At 38.7% G+C, this 20,965-nt stretch overlaps 3 protein-coding genes across 5 annotated transcripts in view; 1 reads left to right on the top strand and 2 right to left on the bottom strand.

The window, feature by feature from the left end:
- The window catches only part of LOC120550711 (solute carrier organic anion transporter family member 1C1-like), a 47,307-nt gene extending 43,696 nt beyond the window's left edge, over positions 1-3,611 (top strand). For both annotated transcript variants that reach the window (XM_039787423.1, XM_039787434.1), the window contains 2 exons: positions 1,134-1,251; positions 1,935-3,611. In XM_039787423.1, coding sequence (XP_039643357.1) covers positions 1,134-1,251; positions 1,935-2,151 — 335 coding nt within the window. In that variant the 3' untranslated portion in view covers positions 2,152-3,611. The remainder of the gene's footprint in view (positions 1-1,133; positions 1,252-1,934) is intronic.
- Positions 3,612-4,572: 961 nt separating this feature from the next.
- On the bottom strand, positions 4,573-14,457 carry LOC120549858 (tRNA-dihydrouridine(20a/20b) synthase [NAD(P)+]-like). 2 transcript variants are annotated; one of them, XM_039787046.1, is made up of 13 exons: positions 14,105-14,455; positions 13,816-13,937; positions 13,516-13,633; positions 12,710-12,832; positions 12,148-12,378; positions 10,310-10,319; positions 9,095-9,186; positions 8,781-8,881; positions 7,977-8,124; positions 7,752-7,887; positions 7,210-7,312; positions 5,932-6,032; positions 4,573-5,589 (listed from the first exon to the last, which is right to left on the bottom strand). In XM_039787046.1, exons 1-13 carry the CDS (start codon positions 14,227-14,229, stop codon positions 5,554-5,556), a joined length of 1,446 nt encoding a protein of 481 aa, XP_039642980.1. In that variant the 5' UTR covers positions 14,230-14,455; the 3' UTR covers positions 4,573-5,553. The 2 variants fall into 2 exon arrangements, with proteins under 2 accessions (XP_039642980.1, XP_039642972.1); XM_039787038.1 differs by lacking the exons at positions 4,573-5,589; positions 5,932-6,032; positions 7,210-7,312; ... (3 more) ...; positions 9,095-9,186; positions 10,310-10,319 and adding an exon at positions 11,675-12,020 and having other exon boundaries at positions 12,152-12,378; positions 14,105-14,457.
- Positions 14,458-16,427: 1,970 nt separating this feature from the next.
- Positions 16,428-20,205, bottom strand: rflnb (refilin B). The gene is made up of 3 exons (XM_039791671.1): positions 19,597-20,205; positions 18,990-19,084; positions 16,428-17,900 (listed from the first exon to the last, which is right to left on the bottom strand). The coding sequence occupies exons 1-3, from the start codon at positions 19,792-19,794 to the stop codon at positions 17,582-17,584; spliced, it is 612 nt and encodes a 203-aa protein (XP_039647605.1). The 5' UTR covers positions 19,795-20,205; the 3' UTR covers positions 16,428-17,581.
- Between the last annotated feature and the right edge of the window lie 760 nt (positions 20,206-20,965).

Genomic DNA, 20,965 nt, shown 5'->3' with positions numbered 1-20,965 from the left:
AAACGTCATCATATAGTATGTCGAAAAAAGTGATAAAAAAGTCAAAGTATAGTATGTCGACAGAAGTCATAGTATAGTATGCCGAATAAAGTGATTAAAAATCATAGTATAGTATTTTGAATAAAGTGATAAAAAGTCATAGTATAGTATGTATGTCGAAAAAAGACAGTATAGTATTAAAAAAAACAGTATAGTATTAAAAAAAGTCATAGTATAGCATGTTGAAAAAAGTTATAAAAATGACATGTCGAAAAACGTCATCATATAGTATGTTGAAAAAAGTCATAGTCTAGTAAGTTGAAAAAAGTGATAAAAAAGTCATAGTATCGTATGTTAAAAAAGTGATAAAAAGTCATAGTATAGTATGTCGAAAAAAGTCATATTAAAGTCATTGTATAGTATCTAAAAAAGTGATATTAAAGTTATAGTATAGTATGTCGAAAAATTGATAAAAAAGTCATATTATATTATGTCGAAAAAAGTCATATTATAGTATGTCGAAAAAAGTAATAAAAAGTCAGTATAGTTTGTCGAAAAAAGTCATAGTATAGTATGTAAAAAAAAGTGATATTAAAGTTATAGTATAGTATGTTGAAAAACTTATTAAAAAAAAGTCATAGTATAGGATGTTGAAAAAAGTCATAATACAGTGTGTCGAAGAAAATGATAAAAAGTCATATTTTAGTATATCGAAAAAAAGTCATAGTATATGTCAAAAAAGTGATAAAAGTCTGCTTTTTTCCTCTCAAATCTAAGCTGTCCTAGTATTAAAGGCGCAAATGCACAAAAAGAAAAGTCATACTATAGCATGTCGACAAAAGTGATACAAAAGTTATAGTATATCATGTTGAAAGAAGTGATGAAAAAAAGTCATACTATAGCATGTCGACAAAAGTGATAAAAAAGTTATAGTATATCATGTTGAAAGAAGTGATGAAAAAAAGTCATAGTATAGCATGTTGAAAGATGTGACGACGATGCTGCTGAATCAGCATTTGCACAAAAATGTGTTTGCCAAAATGTAATTGTTTTAGCCTCATTTTAATGTTTATTCTGACTGCTCTGAACAGTCAAATCTGTTGTGCTTCAGTTCTTGGGGATGTGTTTATGAACATGTGTTTTTGGTCTTACAGCAGGGATACCAGCACCCATCTACTTTGGAGCAATCATTGACACCACATGTCTAAAATGGGGTCAGAAGAGGTGTGGAGGCATAGGAGCCTGTAGAATCTACAACACCACTGCATACAGGTAGTACTGCATTCCAGCACTTGGCATCCAGATTTCTGTGGATCTTTCATTTTCTGTATTCGTAAGATTCAGTTAACACCGCACGCAGTCTCAGAGCGGTCTACTTCAGGCTCAGAATTTTTATATTTTATATGGCAATGACAATTTGAAACAGATTTGAACAAAAATAACACCTGGGCACCTGGAGATTGCCACATTTGACATTTCCGTTTTGTTCTAACTAATACATTTGATTACAATACAAAGGATAAAAAATATAACAGCCAACAGAAAAAAAGCTGTCTCATATTCTGTTACAACTGTGTAGATCTATCATTTACAGTACACCACTGTCCCTATTTGCTTAATATTCATACTTCTACATAACTCAATTATTTGGAACACAAAGACACAATATACATAATTTTAAATTCAGTGTTACTTACACTTCAGAATAGCACTCACCTCGATATCCATACACTAATAAATGTCTATTAATCTGCTTTGAAATCAAAGAAAAAAAGACGCTCCTTATAACTCCAGAACTTGCCTAAGAATCATCACATTTTTTAAGTTTTCTTCAGTATAAAAGTAATTTAGTGTCCTTTCCCTCCCCCAATTCCATTCCTCCTCCTGTCTTGTCAAAATAAACCTAATCTTTACCAAATCAGTTATATTGTTTTTTTTACATTTTAACTTCTCAGGATAGCATACCTGGGTCTGACTCTGAGCCTGCGGACTATCTCATTCATTATTTGCATCCCGGGCTTCATTTTGCTCAGTCGACAGCTGAAGAAGGAAGAAAGAAATGCCATCCACGGAGCGCTGGCCAACGGCGGAACAGAGCTGGAGGCACTGAGGAAGGAAGAGTTTGTGATTTCTAATTCTGACAACAGCACAGCCAGGGAGACACGGCTGTGACCCCCCCCCCCCACACACACACACACACACACACACACAAATACAACCATAGACGGTCATATACACCCACAGTATGTACAGAGTGATACTGTACACATGCGCACACACTCAAATGAGATTTGCAGGGAATCACATGTTGTATCCGATCATCTCGTATAAAGCATAAATTCTATATTTGTACACTGGTTGTGAAGGCTTTGTGAATTTAACAGGAAGTTTGATATAACTGAAATATTTCTTGAATGTACATGCTGTTATTGTTTTTCTTATTAATACAAGTATAACAATATGTTTATGGTTTTAATGGTGGCACAATCAGATGGGAAATGTGACTTGTGCAGACTAATACAAACATAGTATAATTCTGAAAACCAGCACATAGACTGCCTCTTTGAAGGCAGTCTATAAGTTTTTCTTGCTGACATCACAAGAGCAGAAGTGGCCTTATAAACCAGAGGCACAATACTAAATTTAAACAATGAACTATAATTAAGACGAGGAAAATTAAGCATCCAAAGAGAAAGGAGGTGAGGATTCTTTTCCCCGGAATTTAAATAGAAAAGATAAACAGGTTGTTGTGGAAATATGTCTGTGAACGTGTATTTCAGTGACTTTTAGAAGGCTTGACAGTTGTTGATTTGACGTATGTGCCTCATTTACTCAACAGTTACCTCTAAATCATGTCTCACATTTTAAACAGATATCTGAACAGACTTCTTTTGCTTTTAAATTTCAGACTAAATGAAGTCTTTACACTCACTTAGAAAAACAAGGTTAATTTCTGACTGACGCTTAAACTTTTGTCTTTTACTTTAAGCCCAAAGTCAAGTCTGATTGTATTGCAGTTTGTGTTGTGTGCTTTCTGGATGTGAACTTGTTCCTTTGGTAATCATACTCACTAAAAATGGAAATTGTGTTTAAGTGAGATTTGCTTACCTGTTTAGTTTAATCTGTCTAGTGGAGGTTGCTCCATATTTTAATGCTTTTAATCAGCACCAGCCCCAATTAACTCCTAGCTAAATGTGATATTATTAAGGAGAAAAATATTATATCAAGATACACAGCACAATAAACTTTGTCATGACACCGATAGTAAGGATTAGACTGAATTTGCTCAGAATATCTCAATGCACCTCAGCAGGCTCTGGTAATAAAAAAAGCCATTTTTGTAGAAACAGATGGCTTAGGTGAACGCTTGCTAATGTATCTGCCATGTGTTGTGCCTTGAAAAGTCAGAATTTGTACTGTTGATAAAAGATATACTGTCCGTTGTTCCAGTCTTTAGACAAACGTTACCACCGTGTAAGTATCACCACAGGAAATGTGCATTTGTGTAATTGATGTGTATGTCTGCAGCCATGTTTCACTGGTGAGTCTTTTTTTTTTTTTTTGCGTGTATAAGCTCCTGTGCCAAAACCCATAATATCAGTTTTATTTTCATAAACAGCTTCATCTCATAACCAGAACCCATTTTCTTGAAATCTGTCAAAATAATTTTTAAAGGTCCCATGACATGGTGCTCTTTGGATGCATTTCTATAGACCTTAGTGGTCCCCTAATACTATATCTGAAGTCTTTTTCCCGAATTACAGCCACTAGAGCCAGTCCCACAATGAGCTATCCTTAGGATGTGCCATTTCTGTGTCTGTAGCTACTGAGGAGGGGGGGGGGCAAGGTGGAGGGTGGGGTTGTGGCCTTGACCAACTGCCACTTTGCTCGTTTGAAAGCCATGATGCCTCTCTCTTATGGGTTGGCCAAATTCTCTGGGCGGGCAAAGCAGAGAAAGGGGAGGTAACCTTGCTCCTTATGACCTCATAAGGAGCAAGATTCCAGATCAGCCCATCTGAGATTTCATTTTCTCAAAGGCAGAGCAGGATACCCAGGGCTCGGTTTACACCTATCACCATTTCTAGCCACTGGGGGACCTTAGGCAGGCTGGGGGAATGCATATTCATGTTAAAAAAACTCATAAAGTGAAATTTTCATGCCATTGGACCTTTAAAACAAAAATGACATTAATTGACTAGCTACTGTATCTCAAGACAATTGTTTTGAGGTATTACTTTGGTCTTTGAAAATGTATAGTATATTATCATTTTTGTAAGACTTTATTTCCAAAATGGATGTACCATTTTGTTAATTTACACTATGTGCTGAATGAATCATCTTCAGGTTTAGTTGCCGGCACAGGTGGCCACAAGTACAGACTCAGAGAGGAGCAGCAAGAGGTGTACATGAATTAAGTCATTATCTTAATAATGTAAGGCATTTCCTTGCATTAAAGAAATCAAAATGTAAATAATTTTCTTGGATTATTTTTTTAAAATCTCAAAGAATATCTTAAATGTAAAACTAAAATAAAAATTTTAATATCCAATGCAATAATGCTTTGGTGTTATTTATTCAAAACAAGACACGGCATGAAGAATTGTAGCTTTATTAAACAAAGTGTATTACATACATCCACCTACAAGGCACTTTCATCTGTCTTCGACAGAAATGTCAAAACACAATTTGATGAGGCATTTTTGCAATTTTGACTTGAAAAATTACTTTGGTAAACCCAATAACCTATTTATTTATCATAAAAAAATGGGGAACATTGAAGCCTCTTGTGATTACAATTTGAGGTCCTCTTTCACAATGGCAAGGCTTTGTTTGGATAATGGAAATTAAACTAAACTTCAACCATAATGACTCACCACCAATACTAGATTAAAAACAAATCTATCAGCTGGAATACAACAAAAATGTGTGATGTGCAACTGTACATGCAAACTATATTTGCACTGCCATGCAAAGTACAGACTGAATTTACATAACTGTTTTTCAGACCAATGTGGGTGCAGCAGGTGTCCCTTATACAAACAGAAATAAAGAAGCAAACACTCAGTATCAAAAATACATTCATAGCTGTCACTGAACTAGCTTTCGACAAATCTTGCACTCTACAGTGTGCACCTGGCTAACACCAATGACACAATCCATAAAACAGCATCCACCCTTGTTGCATATTTCTTTAACATTTTAAGTGCTCTGTGATCAGACCTGGGTCGATTACTGACTGAACTCTCTCCAATTCCCTCGCACAACTAATCTGCCTGGTAGAGTGTGCACTTGAAAAAGCATTCCTCTAAGTCACACTGCGCCAGGCTCAAACAGGAAACCATCCAATATTACTCGTTCCATTTAAGCTAGTCTGATGCCATGATTAAAATTCAACTCTATGCTTTAAAACCATTACTGATGATAGCAAACGTCTGTATCTCAGAGGAGCCAATCCTGGTTTTTATGATATGCACTATGACACAAGGTGTTATATGAAGGTAAAGCATGTGTGGCAGTGGCTCTCTCGGGATTGAGCTAATTTGCTGTAAACACTTAAGAAGGATTTTACAATAATTAGTCGTCCTTTTTGTTTCCACTGTCGTGAAGATTCTGAAAAGACAAAAAGAAAATGAAAAGAGAAATGTCAGTTAATGTGTTTAGACATTGGAGTTTTTACTTATCTTTTCAAAAAAATGGTAATAATTAACCAATCTATTCAATGTATCTACTGTAAATCTAACTATTGTGGGTTTCTTTAGTTAAAATCCTGGAAATAAATAGGATTTGTTGTTGATGATGAAATGGACAGTATTCTTAAAATGTGAATTATGGCGATATGCCTCCAACCTGATGTTGATTAGTTTCAGTCGCTCTCTGAAACGGTTATATCTAGGTAGTGAATGACCCAACAAGTCAAGTCATTAGCCTGCTGTGTTTAGGACTTAGCATCACCTGGAGCTCCTGATGTTCTTTCAGCAGTCTTTCGTACTCCCTGGCGAGGCCATCCATCTGCATCTTCATCGCATCTGCCTCTATGTTGGAGTTCTTCAGGGCTGGAGAGGAAACAAGCACACATCAGCACAGGGCATCCTCACTGTCTTTAGAAGTGAGACACTTTTAAATAGAGATGCACCGATTGACCGGCCGGTGACCGGAATTGGCCGATTTTCACGTGCTCGGCCATGACCGGCGACCGGCAGGTCAGTCTGACATACGCCGATTTTATGCCGGTCAAATGCACTCGGGCGCCGCATGATTAACATCGCGCAAGATCAGCGCACCGCTGCTCAATCAGCTGTTTATGAAATGTTATAAAGTCGTAATTATACACGGCTCTGCAGAGCCGTCTGTTCTACTGATCTCAGCCGCGCTCTCTCTGCCCTCTGAGGTTGAATAAGTGGAACATGAAAACCGCGGGTCCCGTGAAATATGACAGCTAGAGTTTATTGGAAAAGAGCGTTGGGCACACTGACTTTGATGAATTTACTGTTGATCAGACCCCAGATGAGACAAGAAGCTAACGTTAGCGAACGCTGCGGTGACGGTCCCTCTGCCTCTGACGTCCGGCTGCAAGAGACACTGTATATATATAAAAAAAAGAGACGCTGTATTCCTCCGACACGCTGTATTAACGTTACTGTTTAAAACGCTTTCCAGGTTAGTGGGGGTGCATACCGCTCGTAGTAATCTTCCCCCAGCATTTAGTTTGTTGCTAAACTGTGTGTAAAATGAGTGGTGACGTTTGTTTTCAGGTAACGTTACTGTTGGCGTTCAAACAGGCCTAAATATCTTTATACTACAAGGCTATATTTATTATATCAAGTTGGATATTGGATGTGAAAAGAAGGAAATGGTTCTAACATTGTTCTTTAGATGTGTGTGAATTTCCCACACCAGGAGTAATTTATATAGTTCTATTTTATAGCGATCGATTATCTATTCAAAAAATGTTCTATGTAAAATGTTCTATTACAGAAAAGATAGAAAATAAATATTTCCGTGTGCTGTAAAGTGGTTAGAAAAAATGAAATCGGAATCGGCTAAAATCGGTATCGGCTGGCCTAACTCAAAGACAATCGGAATCGGCCTAGAGAGTGTAATCGGTGCATCTCTAGTTTTAAAGTCTACATTTATTTCCTGGGATTTGAATATAAAAGAAAACCGCTAACACATTTGTAAAAGCAACACAAACATTATAGTGGGCTTGTGCACATGTGCATGGATACTAACCATCTCTTGAGGTCTTCAGTTCTTCTTCAAGTTTCTCCACTTCTTTTCTTAACAGCTGCATTCCCTCTGCGATAGCCTTATCACCCTTGCCTTTCATCAGAGTCTGAAATACATCAAATGACATGAACCTCAAGCACTGCTCTTAGTCAGCTACGTGTAACTTCCAACTCAGAGTGTGTGTGTTCACACTATCTAGGAGGTGGTTCATGAGGGGAATCAAACCAAGTTTGAGGGTTTGGTAGACAAATTTCTGAAACATAAGTGGTATAGATGGCGTCTGCCTCTAAATGTGCACTTCGACATAAGGATTTGATGTAAAAATCAGAAAATGGGTTCAACTGCCACACTATGTCTAAATGGTATCTTGACAAACCAGTGGAGCTTAAATTAAAAGCGCAACACCTTAAAAAAAAAAAAAGTCAGGTACATGCAAATGCATTTCATTATTCAATTATTAATTGTCTGACGTAGATTTTGCAGTTGTGGTTGTATCTAACAAAAGTGATACGTTTGAATTTTGGCCCAACCAATGTGGAGCCTACCTGTTCCAGCAGCTCTTTGTCCTCTTTGCATTTCTTGGCGACCTGATTAGCATTCTCAGCCTGCGCCTGAAGAGCAGCCGTAGCGCCTGACATTGATGCCAGTTGGTTAATCAACGTGACCAATCGCTTCATAACCCTGCAAAATGACAATAAAAAAAAAAGATGGGTTTGAGAAACACCTTTGATAAGTTATTCAGGTATCAGTGTAAGAGATCAAAGACTCACAGCCAGAGGAAGACAGCGAAGCCAGAGATGTAGAGGTTCCTCTGGGCTCTGAAAAGCTTCATGTGCAGGTGATCAAACATGTTCGGTTGCAACCTGGCATCTGTGCCAAGTTCTTTAGCTGAATATTTCCTCACCTCTCGCACTGCATCTAAAGAAAGAGATGGAAGCAATGTCCAAAAAGTTACTCATTTTCTACTGGGGCATTTTGATTTATCCCCCCCCCCCCACAACATAATCTATATGAGAGAGTGTTATAATGTGGTTCGATTAACCTGAATGACCAACCATTCAGTAGACAAAGGCTCTCAAAGTTCACCCATATTGGATGCCCACCCCACCCATCTGAAACAGATATATTCTCCAAAAATAAACATAACAGTATGGTTATCTATTATTGGAAAGCTTTTTTTGGTCCGAGACAAATAAATATGTTGTCCTTAAATCTTACTTCGCAAAAAACACTTTTAATTTTTTTTAATAAGTTATAGGGTAGACACTTCTTTACATCTCCTGAAGTTTTCATGTTGTGCCCGCTATCAGTTGAGCAACAGCAGACTTCTGAGTATAAGGTGGGTTGGTCAGTCTTTTTTTGCAATTGTTTGCAATTTATTTCTGAAAGAATGCCCCAACTTTGTGCCATCTTCATGTAGTTTTCAATTGTTGTTATAGTATTTAATAGTACGCCGAATTCCCCCCAGCACGTTGTTGATGTTTTGAGTCTCAAGTGGTCCAACTTGGAGTTATTACCTACAGTTTCTACAATGCTGTAAGAAACAAAACCTGATACACTTTTGTTTCACTTACCAATGAAGAGAACAATGAGTACTATGATCATTGTGTAAAACACTCTGTTCCAGAACCTCGCAACACAGCTCCAGATCCTCAGCTGGAAAATAATCTGCCACCTGCAACCACAAACATTGAGACACATGATTACAACAATTACATTTACAGGCAGCATGTTGCAGTATGTCACTGACTCGCTCACTATGTAACATACAATCACAATCTTCTTCAAGATCACCAACATTGACAACAGCAATTGTCCTATGTTTTTGTTGTGTTTATTGCAAGATCACGTTGTGGTAAAAACTTGAACTACACATATTCTGGCTTACCTCCTGGCTGAGATGAAGGGTAAACAGAGGAGGGCAAGAATGCCCATCTCCACGTAGAGAAAGAGGGCCACAGCAGTCCATTGCAGCGTCATCTCTAGTGAGGGCCTGTGAAGACAACCTAACAAAGATAAGACACGAAACCTTACAGAAAAAAAAGGCAGAACTTGGTTCTGACTAGCCTCTCTGACCAAAAACAAACTAACCATAAAGCTTAGTTAGTAAAGTTGGGAGGTTTAGCTAACGTGTATGGCTTTTATTCCTATTGGGCAAGTCAACAGTGCAGCCTCAGTTCAGAAAAATGCTAACTTAAGCTTCTTATCCGCTCTGTTCACAGTTCACATACCTTAACGTAAACTCACAAATGATATCGTTAACTTTGTCAAACTCACGTTATTGAAATCTACTTACGTTACAGCGTCACGACAAGCAGCAATAATAATAATACATTGTATTTAAAGGCGTCTTTCTCGGCACTCAAGGACAACATATAGCTAGTGTGCAACGTTATATGCTTATTAGAAGCAAATGTACGAATATACGCTTGGCTTTTAATAATGATTTAATTTCTGTCCATGTTCAAAATCAGAAATCCAATGCTCCGTTATAAGCTAACGTTAAACTATCCTTGGCGATTTAAAGATAGTGTTAACGTTGGCTAACTAGTTAGCCAACGTTAAACATTATAAAATGCCGTTAAGTATCAGCATTCATGCATAAAAGGCACAAAGATAAACAACTTACCAGCAAATTACCAAGAATACTGACTAAAACAGAGTAATTATTGTTATCTTTCGAAATCAACCAGAGGAAAGTTTATTGCTTCTACCTTCCTGTTCGCGATATTTCGGCAACGAGTACTAGCCAATCAGAGGCAGAGTAGGTCCAGTTGCATGGTTGCAGCCTAGCTTCCGGTCCTGTTTTTCAAAATAAAAGTAATTTCAAGTCAAGTTAAAATAAAGCTTAATTTAAAGGTCCTATGACATGCTGCTCTTTGGATGCTTTTCAGTCCCTCCAGAAAAACGCGATTATGCGATTGCATAATTCAATGCATAATCAGCCAATGTCCGCATTTTTGTTGCAAAAAAGTCACATATATCTTAGCAGAAAGTTGAAAAATGTTGTTTACTTCTTTCCCCTGTTGCCATGGGAACGTTATGAAGTCACGTAATTACGCGATGTGAACATCATCGAAAAGCAGGGTGTTGGGGGAATCACTTTTTTTTGTCTTTTTCATCAAACCGCAATTTTTGCAAGGTCCCGCGATTTTTGCAAGTTCCCGCAATTTTTGCAAGTTCCCGCAATTTACTTGCATAAAATTGCATAAATATCCCGCAGTCAGTCCTTGTCGCGGGCACGTTTTCTTAAAAAATGCGATGGAATATGTGGGATATTTATGCAATTTTATGCAAGGAAATTGTGGGAACTTGCAAAAAATGCGGGAACTTGCAAAAAATGCGACAAAAAAAAGTGATTCCCCCAACACCCTTCATAACGTTCCCATGGCAACAGTGGAAAATGGCTGCTCTTGTGTGAAGTAAACGCAACATTTTTCAACTTTCTGCTAAGATATATGTGACTTTTTTGCAACAAAAATGCGTGGATTATGAAATCATGCAAGCCCCGCATATTCTGCAATTTATGCAGCGAAAGTGCAGTGTATTTGAAAATATGCAGACATTGTCTGATTATGCATTGAATTATGCAATCGCATTTTTCTGGAGGGACTGATAAGGGGGAGATTCCAGATTGGCCCATCTGAGCTTACTTTTTCTCAAAGGTGGAGCAGGATACCCAGAGCTCGGTTTACACCTATCGCCATTTCTAGCCACTTGGGGACCATAGGCAGGCTGGGGGAACACATATCAATGTTGAAAAACCTCATCAAGTGAATTTTTCATGCCATGGGACGTTTTTCATTGCCATATTATCAAACATCAATATGGCAGGAAAATGCTTTGTTGTTAATTAATTGGCTCAGTATGAACTTTATACATTTTATGGTGTTCTGACTTATGTCACTCAGTAGTACACCCTCCTTTTATTTAGGGTAGGCCTACACATTTTGTCTTTATTTTGAAGGCAAATGCATTATTTCCAGTCTATTCCTTTGGATAACTCTTTTAGCAAATCCTGATTTACATTCACATTGTTTCCTTTGATTCAGTATTGATATTAATTCTACTGCTACAAACACAAAGATGTGATCATTGTCCATGACAGGAACAAATAAGAGCCATTGTAACAATATAACATTGTAGTTTATTTTTATATTCTTTTCTCACTGCATAGACTCAATAAAAATACGTATGTAACATTTATAGAGAATACTGCACTTCATAAAATTTTCTTTTGGATTATACTGATCAAAATTCTCGTCATAATTTTGGGTGTGCAGCTAAATTAGTATTGTGCTCATTGAGAAGCAAAATCACTCAAGCCTAATTATGTACTTACATGTACTCCTTAATGCTTAGGACAAACATAAAAAATAACTAGATATTCTGTTTAAATAACTACATGATTACTGTTTAACGAAGGCTTGACGGGAGAACAAATAGCAATAAAGACAGACATCAGTGATACACTTATAGCATGGCAGTTTTATTTGGCATTGAAATAAAATCATAATACAAAATCAACAATATCACATTTCAATACTTTCATGATCCCAGACCGTCCACTGACCCGTATGTGTTCTGGAGGTAATCTATTACAGCTGATGTACTGGATAGAGAATTGAATACTTTTCTCTCAGGCTGGGAGCTAACCCTCTCCAGCATGTAGATAAGATGGTGGTGGAAGCAGGTGAATGGAGTGCCCTGCTCTATAGAGATGTCCACCCAGTCCCATATACACTCCAAAGGAGTATCCTCATAGCCAGCGAACATAGCAGGGTTAGCAAGCAAACCCCGCGCAGCCATCACACCTAATAAGAAAATCCAAACAAACAAGACATTAACAAATAAAAAAAATAAAAATTGGCATTTATGCATCTATCGTAAGTTGATGAATTTACAGTACTTGTTCAAGAGTGCGACTTGTTAAACACAAACCTACCATCAACACCAGTAAGCTGGTGAGTCGACTCCACATCACGGAGGTACTTTATGTCCCCATTAGCAATGACAGGGATGGATACGCTGTCTTTGATAGTCTTAATGGCATCATAATGAACTGGCTGGTGGCGTTCTTCTGCTGTGCGGCCGTGGACTGTTATCCATGACGCACCTGCTGATTCAGCCTTCTGGCACAGATCCACTGTCCGCCTCAGGTCCTTGTGAATTCTGTGGGTGAAATGAAAACCTTTAAATCTCTCTTTTTTTTTTACCAGGTATGGTATGATGTACAGCCCAACCGATATTGGATTATTGAGGAAGACACTGATAGAAATTTAAAAAATCCCAAAACAATATTGTCTGATAGTAATTTTTCTAACATAAACCTAAACAAATATTCTTGTTCCAGATCGCTTCGATTTTTCTTATTGTGACGAAGAATATTGAGCGGGACATTTTACAGTTGAAAAATAAACCTGTCAGTGCTCTCTGGTGAACGAACATTTCAAGAACAATCAAGTTTAATGTCAAACTGGTTCAGGTTTTTGGTTTTTTTTACCTTATTTTGATGGACGCTGTATAGTTTGGATTGTCCACTTGGTTTCTGATATGTCTGACCATGTCTTTGACAAGTTCAGGCTTGTTAATGAGGCATGCACCAAACCCTGCTGACATAGCCCATCTGAAAACACAACAATAATGTTAATCAAACAACTTAGATAAAACATTTTTTAAAGATTTGCAGACATGTTCAGGGGGCACGGGATTTAATAGATTTCTGTACAATTATCCATCATTGTAACACCTAATTAGCATGTGAAATAATAAGGATGAAAACACAAACATACTATTTTTATTATTCTATTAGAAATTAGAGCTGGGCTATATATCGATATTATATCGATATCATGATATGAGACTGGATATCGTCTTAGAGTTTGGATATCATTATATCGTGATATAACATAAGTTGTTGTCTTTTCCTGGTTTTAAAGGCTGCATTACAGTGATGTCATTTTCTGAACTTACCAGACTGTTGTAACTGTTCTATTATTTGCCTTTACCCACTTAGTCATTATATCCACATTACTGATGATTATTTATCAAAAATCTCATTGTGTAAATATTTTGTGAAAGCACCAATAGTCAACACTACAATATCATTGCAGTATCGATATCGAGGTATTTCCTCAAAAATATCGTGATATTTGATTTTCTCCATATCGCCCAGCCCTATTAGAAATGAATGTCAAACTGTGAGCATTTGTTGCTATATCAAATCAAAATGCTTAAATAAGAGAGTGATAACAATGTTTTTTTAAAATGACCGTAAGCCAAAACGTATTGGGTGGTCAGTAACTGTACCTCTGGGGACAGCCACAGTTGAGGTCAACTCCATCTGAGAAAGGTGCTACCACACAGGCTGCATCAGCCAGAGTCTGGGCATCATGGGAGGCAAACTGCACTATTAGGGGCCGGTCACCTGAGGAGGAAAAGGAATAACAAACAACTGTAATAAAATCATTTCTCAAGATTATGACAATATGACAATATGTGCAAAGCTCACAATTAGTGACGCATTTGTGTAAATATGCTGTGCATTAGAAGTGGTGGTGCAGCAAGACATTATGGTATTACACTATTACAGCTCATATTGCCACTCACTCTCATTGGTAGTGAATTCACTGTCTCTGGCTTTGACAGATCGCATGAAGTCAGCAGCAACTATCATTGGGGTGAAGCAGATATCACAGTTGTATTTCCTCACCAATGACCTGAATGCGAGCCTATGGATAAAACAAATACTTGATTGGGCATAGTGTGCAACAGACACACAATACAGGATAGTTGTATACTGTACAGTATGTCTCATGTCTTGTATACTTTTAACAAGTGTTTGCAAATTAAAATGGCTGAGTAATGAAATTAATACGTTACCACCGACTATACTTACTTTGAATATCGAACCATTGGAGCACATATTTTCAGGACCTTTCCCTTTTCAAACATGTCCATGACACTGGTGTTACCATTAGAGGTCTTCATTTCTCTCCAGCAGCGTTGTAAACTAGCTAGCATAACAAGCTAACAAGCTCAAATACAAGAGTAGCTAGTTTCGTTCATGGACAGGTTGTGACGTCTGACATCTATTTCATTGTTTCAAAGACGAGAACAATTACGCCGTAAAATCCCACATAGTCACATACATACAGCTACACATATATAACTAGCTTTGCATCGGAACAATAATAAACAACGACAGTCCACCATGCGGGAAAAATAATGTAGGCGTGTATTTACGACCTCTGAACCCATAGCTACGTCATAATACGCTCTGTGTTTTTTTTTTTTTTTTTTTTCAAATCCTAAACATCTATCCACCAATGTTAATAGTAGGTTGTACAAAGCTCATTTTACGTAATATATATATATTCTATATATTAAAATTAAATTAATATTAAAAAAGGTAAAAATGGTGTTCGATGGGATAGATGAACTGTCTATGGGATAGATACACCCACCATGATGGACACATAGATCCATGGATACGCCCACGTCAATGCTGCCTTCAGGTTCTGTTGGGAAAAGGTAGTTCTCGAGCTTTCAAATCAATGAAGCAAACCAATTGTGGAATTAGAATAACTTGCTGAAAGGGCTCAATGTCCTTGAAAAGGCCATTGCTTAGGTTTAATAGACATAGTTAATACCTTAAACTATTACATTTTACATTTGGAGCACCAAATTACATTAACTATACATAAAAATAAAATATGTAGACAACATATAGAGGACACAATGGATAAAATAAAAGTTAGTCGATCTTCAATATTATTATTATTATTATCGTCAACTGATAAATTCAAAACTTAGCAGGTTGTGAAAAGCAACTCCATCAGTTCAACAGTGGGTGAGATGTGTAGTAAAAAGACAAAAGGTGAAATACACTGAGAAGATGGTGCAATAAGTTACCCAATACCTACCGTTTCTCAGCTTTCACCAGGTCAGGACTGCTAATGGTGGAGACACCTTCTGAAGAATCCTCTCTTGCACAGAACTGCGCAAGAAATTGAATTCATGGAATAAGCACTAATCATTAGGGCTGCGACTAACGATTATTTTCATTGTCGATTAATCTCTTGATTATTTTCTCGATTAGTTGTTTGGTCTAAAAGATGTCAGAAAATGGTGAAATATGTCAATCAGTGTTTCCCGAAGCCCAAGATGATGTTCTTATGTCTTGATTTCACAACTCAAAGATATTAAGTTTACTGGCCTTGAGGAAAAACAGAACATATTCACATTTAAGAAGCTGGAATCATAGAATTTTAATTGTCTTTCTAACAAAATTACTCAAACCGATTAATCAATTATCAAAATAGTTGGAGATTAATTTAATAGTTGACAACTAATCTTCAATTAATCTTTGCAGCTGTACTAATTATGCAGTACTTTTTATTTTTTTATACACCCTAAGCCAGATTAGAACAGACATGGTCATAAGAGAGAGAGAGAGAGACTATGTGTTGGATGTAATGTTTAACTTATTTTTAGATAACATTATTTGTACCTACAAAAGCAAAACGTCACAAACTTCTGGCTGATATCAGAAGAGTTTTTTTTTTATTTTGTCACTGTAATCATTTACAGTGACTACTAGAGCAATTTTCCCAAATGGCACTTTTTCTAAAGACTGGGGCTGCATTTATATGACCTACTCTAACTTTACAATAGTATACTGATTTTGTATGGTGTAATTTTTGTCACTGGTTCAATTGCATGTTATCTCAATTATCCCCATTTTTCAGTGTCTCCACTGTGTAGTGCCAAGTCAACAGCAAATCGTTATAAATCTTTAATGTTGAAAATGTGATTTGAAGCACAGAATCAACCTCCCTCTGGAATGGCAGTACTTTCCCTCTCTGGCCACAGTAGGGCATTAAAGCATCACAATTCTAAAAACCATCTCTCCTTGTGAGGAGTCTTAAGCGACAATTCACCCAAAATCAGGTATATTGTTTTCCTACCTGAACAGATCAATAGCAAATCCATCTACCGAGATGTTTGAATGATTTTGCTGAGGTTTGATTATCTCAGCTGCACAGTAGATCATCCGCTCAATGGCATTCATAAAAACCTTCAAATGTATCTCTTCTGAAGAACGTAAGCATTACTTTATCATCCACAAACCAACAGCTTCTTTATACATGACATTCCTGTGGTCAAAGTGTGTTAGTGTATTTGTGATTTTGTAGGCCACCTCCTCATAAAATATAAAATTGTTGAACTGATGAACACTTTATTTCAAACTCACACTGAATTAGTGACTAATATCAAAAAGAAGCATCAACACACATTAATATGGCACAAAGGGCATCACAAAAATATCCCTTTCCGTCTGTGGAGAGACCCGTTAAACAGCTGATAAAATCTCAGAACCTAAAATTCAAACATTATAAATACAATTTCAATCCAAGTAAAGCCAAAGGAAGTGGTGGCAGTGGAATGCACCTTGTTATTTTCACTAGTAAGCCAGTGAGTGATATCAAAAATAATATCCACTTTTTAGTAAACTCCACACTCATTATCCATCTATACTACCTATACTTAAATCAGTTTTACACATCACAACAAACAGAAAAGTTCCCTTAATCTACCAACATTTTGATAATACATTATGAATCGCAGCTATACACAGTGGACAGAGAGGAGGCTTGAGAAGAGCTTAGCTTGTGTCTATGTTGTGCAGAAACACACAATACCCTGTGAAGAAACATGCGTTAAGTATTTTTACCACATCTGTTGTACAGTGTGGATACATTAGTGATTTCTTAGCATACACCCAAACCCCAGCACCACATTTCATTTTCCTTTGCATAAGAGTCACTTTGAACCATATTCTAAGTTAGTAGTTTTAAAAGAAATTTTCTCTATGGTTACAAACAAATTCCTTGAACTGAGGCGGGCCTCATCGTTCAAATTTTACACCAATCACTCTGTTTACTTGACCAGCTTGATGCGACATGAGGAGAGTTCCTCTGCTGAGGGCAAATGCGTATTCTCCTCATCTCCATATGCGCCAATTCTAGCCAGTAAAAACTAAAATATGAGCATATGCTTCTGAAAACCAACAAGCTGCAAAGTGAAGCATTTAATAAAATATCCATTCCAACTGATTGATCATCTTTTGGCAGGAATATAAGCATGAAGACATCGACTGAATGGACATTTTACCCACTTTGTCCATGTCTTGTCACCTCTGATATCTGTAACATCACAGCAGAGGTACTTCCTGTCCACAGCTTAGGAAGAATACTTAAAAAGATAACAGGCTACACACGTGTAAAAATACAACACAGCAGGTCAAATGGCAGCCAGCCTTTGGGGAGCTACAGTATAGGGGATGTGTGTCCCCAGCCACCTGTCCCCTCCCTCACTGAGGTAGCTCTCTGCGACCAGCAGCCTCCAGCTCCACGCTGGAGAGGAAACGTTTGGACAGTCGGTGGCAATTGTAGCTCAGCTCTGTGGTGTAGAGGGCGCTGGTTTTCTTAGTGTAGACGATGGTGGTACTCTTGAAGTGCTGCGGCCGATAGCGAGGCTGGAAATCCAGTTGTGTCTTGTAGTGGCGCCAGGTACTGTGGGGCACAGCCATGATGGTCTGCCTGCAGTGTTCAAGGCCCAGGCCTGTAGGCAACAGGGCCACACCCTGGATGAAATGGCGGTCCGAGTCGTAGTGCACGGATGAGGTGTATCTGTGGAGGAGGGGAAATTTAATGGTTTAATCTGGTGCAAAACAATGGAGTGAAACTAGTCTGCATCCCACCTGCACCAACTATCCATTACACTACAATGAATGGTCTGTCCAAGTCCACTCTTGTTTGCCTATATACACACACTTTATTAGTTATCTTGGTACATATTTAAGTCAAACTACTACAGCCTGCATGTCTTCATGGTATGCCATTTTTCTGCATATCCTCCAGCAGGTCTATTGCTGCACAGAACAGGTCATACCAAAACTATTCTCGCTTTGCCAAACCTTCCTCCACCGCGGGTCTGGCTGGTCCACACAGCATTCCGGGATGTGAGAAAAACACGGTCTGGTTTTTTGGCATTTCTTTGAACCAATCACAATCGTCTTGGGTGGTGCTAAGCATGGGGAAAAGATGCGGTGGCGCTGCAAAATAGCCTTGGGAAGGAACTTGTTTTGGTGGAACCTGTGTACGTTCAAAAGTTGTTTTAGTGGTGCAACATAAAACTCAGATTGGACAGATAGTCTAGCTAGCTGTCTGGATTTACCCCGCAGAGATCTTAGAAAAGGTATAGCCCTTATAAACTGACCGGAGTTTAAAATGCCAACACAAAAAGAAAGCCCAAGGCAACGGATATCCGGCCTAAATAAGTGAAATCCATCGGAATTTCCGTTGGCAACAGAGCAATCCCGGAAGTGGAACGTCGAGGATATAGACCAGGGGTCACCAACGCGGTGCCCGCGGGCACCAGGTAGCCCCCAAGGACCACATGAGTAGCCCTCAGGCCTGTTCTAAAACTGAAAACTGAAAATTGAATATTGATATTATCTGTTTCCCACCTTGTTAAGTCATTGTTGATAATTATTGGGAGAAATCATTAACGTGATCAGTGTCTTCACATAGATGAGCGTCATTAATCATTAATAATCATATATAACTAAAGGTAAACTGAGCACATTTGTTATTTCAGAAGAGTGTATCAAACTGGTAGCCCTTCGTATGACTCAATACCCATGAAGTAGCTCTCAGTTTAGAAAATGTTGGTGACCCCTGATATAGACTATACCAAAACTAACCAAGTGAACCCACCTTATTTCCTTCGACGGTAATGGATCAAGTGCTATGCCCTCCCCAAAGGACAATGGGTGTAGCTGCTGGAAAGATCCAGTAGGTAAAACTGGAACCTGCAATGCAAAAATCAGCCGGACAGTCAACACATAAGGAGCCAATACTGTACATTCTCATAGGTCTAGGTCAGTGCCAAGTGACCCACTTTCTCCAGTCGGCCAGAACATGCAGCACGTTCTCGCAGGGATATCTAAAGTGTTATTGTCAAAGAACTTCCACAAACATGTAGTTTATTTAACTAAAAATGGGAGGGTCAAAACAATGGGCATGTTTGACAGTTTCAGAGTTAACTTCCTGTGTGCAGTGGCAACATCCAACGTTATTCCAATGCACGACAACCTGCAATTTGTGGGATGAACTACCCTATAACATTTACTTAAGCACTGTGGAAACTAGCAGGTTTGCAATACTAAATTCCTAGTAGTAGGCCTATGCCAATTCTTCCATGTCAAATATACTGGCATTTAAAGTTGTGTTCACATGAAATTTGTGGTCGTTTTCCATAACTCCAAAGGGAGTTCATTGCTTTAACAGCACTTAACGTTAATCAAGGAGTAGTTTTACCTACCAGGGAGCCCCTGCCCTCGTCTTCAGACACCGGGCTCACGCCCCCGGCTTTATCCGCACACACAGGCAGCAGCCACGCGCTGGGGCTCGGACTCGGGGGTAACCCGGAATCCGGGCTGTCAAGTCCTCTATCAGCCCTGCAGCTCATATCCAGTGGATCTCCTTCACATACATTTGACAAGTTCAATCTGCCAACCATTTCTGGTTAAACGTTGCAAAAGACCAGCGACTGAAACGCTTATTACGAAAGAGAAATACTTCCAGATTGCAGTTCCTTATGAGGTGTTGTTTTTTTTCGTCAACGGGTTTGTTGCAAAGTCCCACGGTGTTGTGAAAAACCTTTTCCCGGGGCAGGATGCACAGCTGCCCGCTGGAAATATCATAAACCGGGCGTTAATTCAGTCCTCTGACCGCCAGACCTTCCAAACACGATAATTAAAAACTGTCCTTTACTTTAACATTCAAAAATATCGAAGCATAACCCAACTCCGCGGTGAAGGTGTTTAAAGGGATGGGGAAGTGTGGCCGCTTTTGAACTGAGCAGAGGATGTGAGGGAGTCCTGCTGCCCGCGGCTCGTCTTCAAACTTCTTTTTCCCTCAAAGGGGCCTTCAGAGCCATAAACGCACGAGAGGAAACGCCTTTTTGAAGAATTTGGCTTTCTGATTGGATGGAGGATACGTGGAAACCAGAGACGGGGCTTGTCATGGGAACCTTTCCAGCCCCTCATTCAAAATTGGATCCTGGTAAAATCCATGGATGTAGGAAAATGAAACAAAATGTAAAAATCAGTCGCCACTGATATATACCAGCAGCGACAGCGATGCTGATATTGTTTTCACCTTATGAGTCAAACAGGATCGTTATGGAGTAAACAGAGGGGCTATTTACCTCATACTGATCTGACGGTCCGCGACATAGGCTAATGTCTTCCAGAGGTTGTAGCAGTTTTAATGCCAGAGTGAAGCTATTGGTATCCTATTAACTAGAAGAGGTGAGGAATCCATTGATACCCACCTTGGCATTCCAGCTTGTTGGGAAGGTGGGTAGACAACACTCAAAGACAAGTAGAATTTTATTTTATTAAAAGAAATTGCACCTTCACAGTCACTTCATCCTGGCGCCTGGCCTGCATATGATCCAACAGCCCTGGCCCCCCCCACTTTACGCCCCTGGCACGGCACCAAAAACTTTACAGGTGTGTTGTGGACATCAAAATTAAAGCAGTTTGAAAATGGGTTTGGTCCGAGCAAGGTCGCTGGAAGTAAGGGGGGATGTGGGGGGGTATAAGAAGGTAGGGAAGGGGCTCCACCACTTTAGACCCCTGGCCTGATTGGCGTCACGGCTGGTGTGAGCCCATCACAAGATGGTC

Source organism: Perca fluviatilis, chromosome 2 (assembly GCF_010015445.1).
Source record: "Perca fluviatilis chromosome 2, GENO_Pfluv_1.0, whole genome shotgun sequence".
NCBI classification, from domain to species: domain Eukaryota; kingdom Metazoa; phylum Chordata; class Actinopteri; order Perciformes; family Percidae; genus Perca; species Perca fluviatilis.
This window is presented reverse-complemented; position numbering and strand designations above follow the sequence as displayed.

Bases quoted from the DNA above. Each gene is read 5' to 3' on its own strand.
- LOC120549858 (XM_039787046.1), bottom strand. From the start codon at position 14,229: ATGCTAGCTAGTTTACAACGCTGCTGGAGAGAAATGAAGACCTCTAAT. The intron at 8,882-9,094 runs GTAAGCCAGAAT...TTGTGGTTGCAG, and splicing joins CCCTTCATCTCAGCCAGGAG to GTGGCAGATTATTTTCCAGC. The intron at 7,313-7,751 runs GTAGGCTCCACA...GATGTATTTCAG, and splicing joins ACAAAGAGCTGCTGGAACAG to ACTCTGATGAAAGGCAAGGG.
- rflnb (XM_039791671.1), bottom strand. From the start codon at position 19,794: ATGGTTGGCAGATTGAACTTGTCAAATGTATGTGAAGGAGATCCACTG. The intron at 19,085-19,596 runs GTAGGTAAAACT...TTTGCATTGCAG, and splicing joins ACGAGGGCAGGGGCTCCCTG to GTTCCAGTTTTACCTACTGG. The intron at 17,901-18,989 runs GTGGGTTCACTT...CCTCCTCCACAG, and splicing joins TTACCGTCGAAGGAAATAAG to ATACACCTCATCCGTGCACT.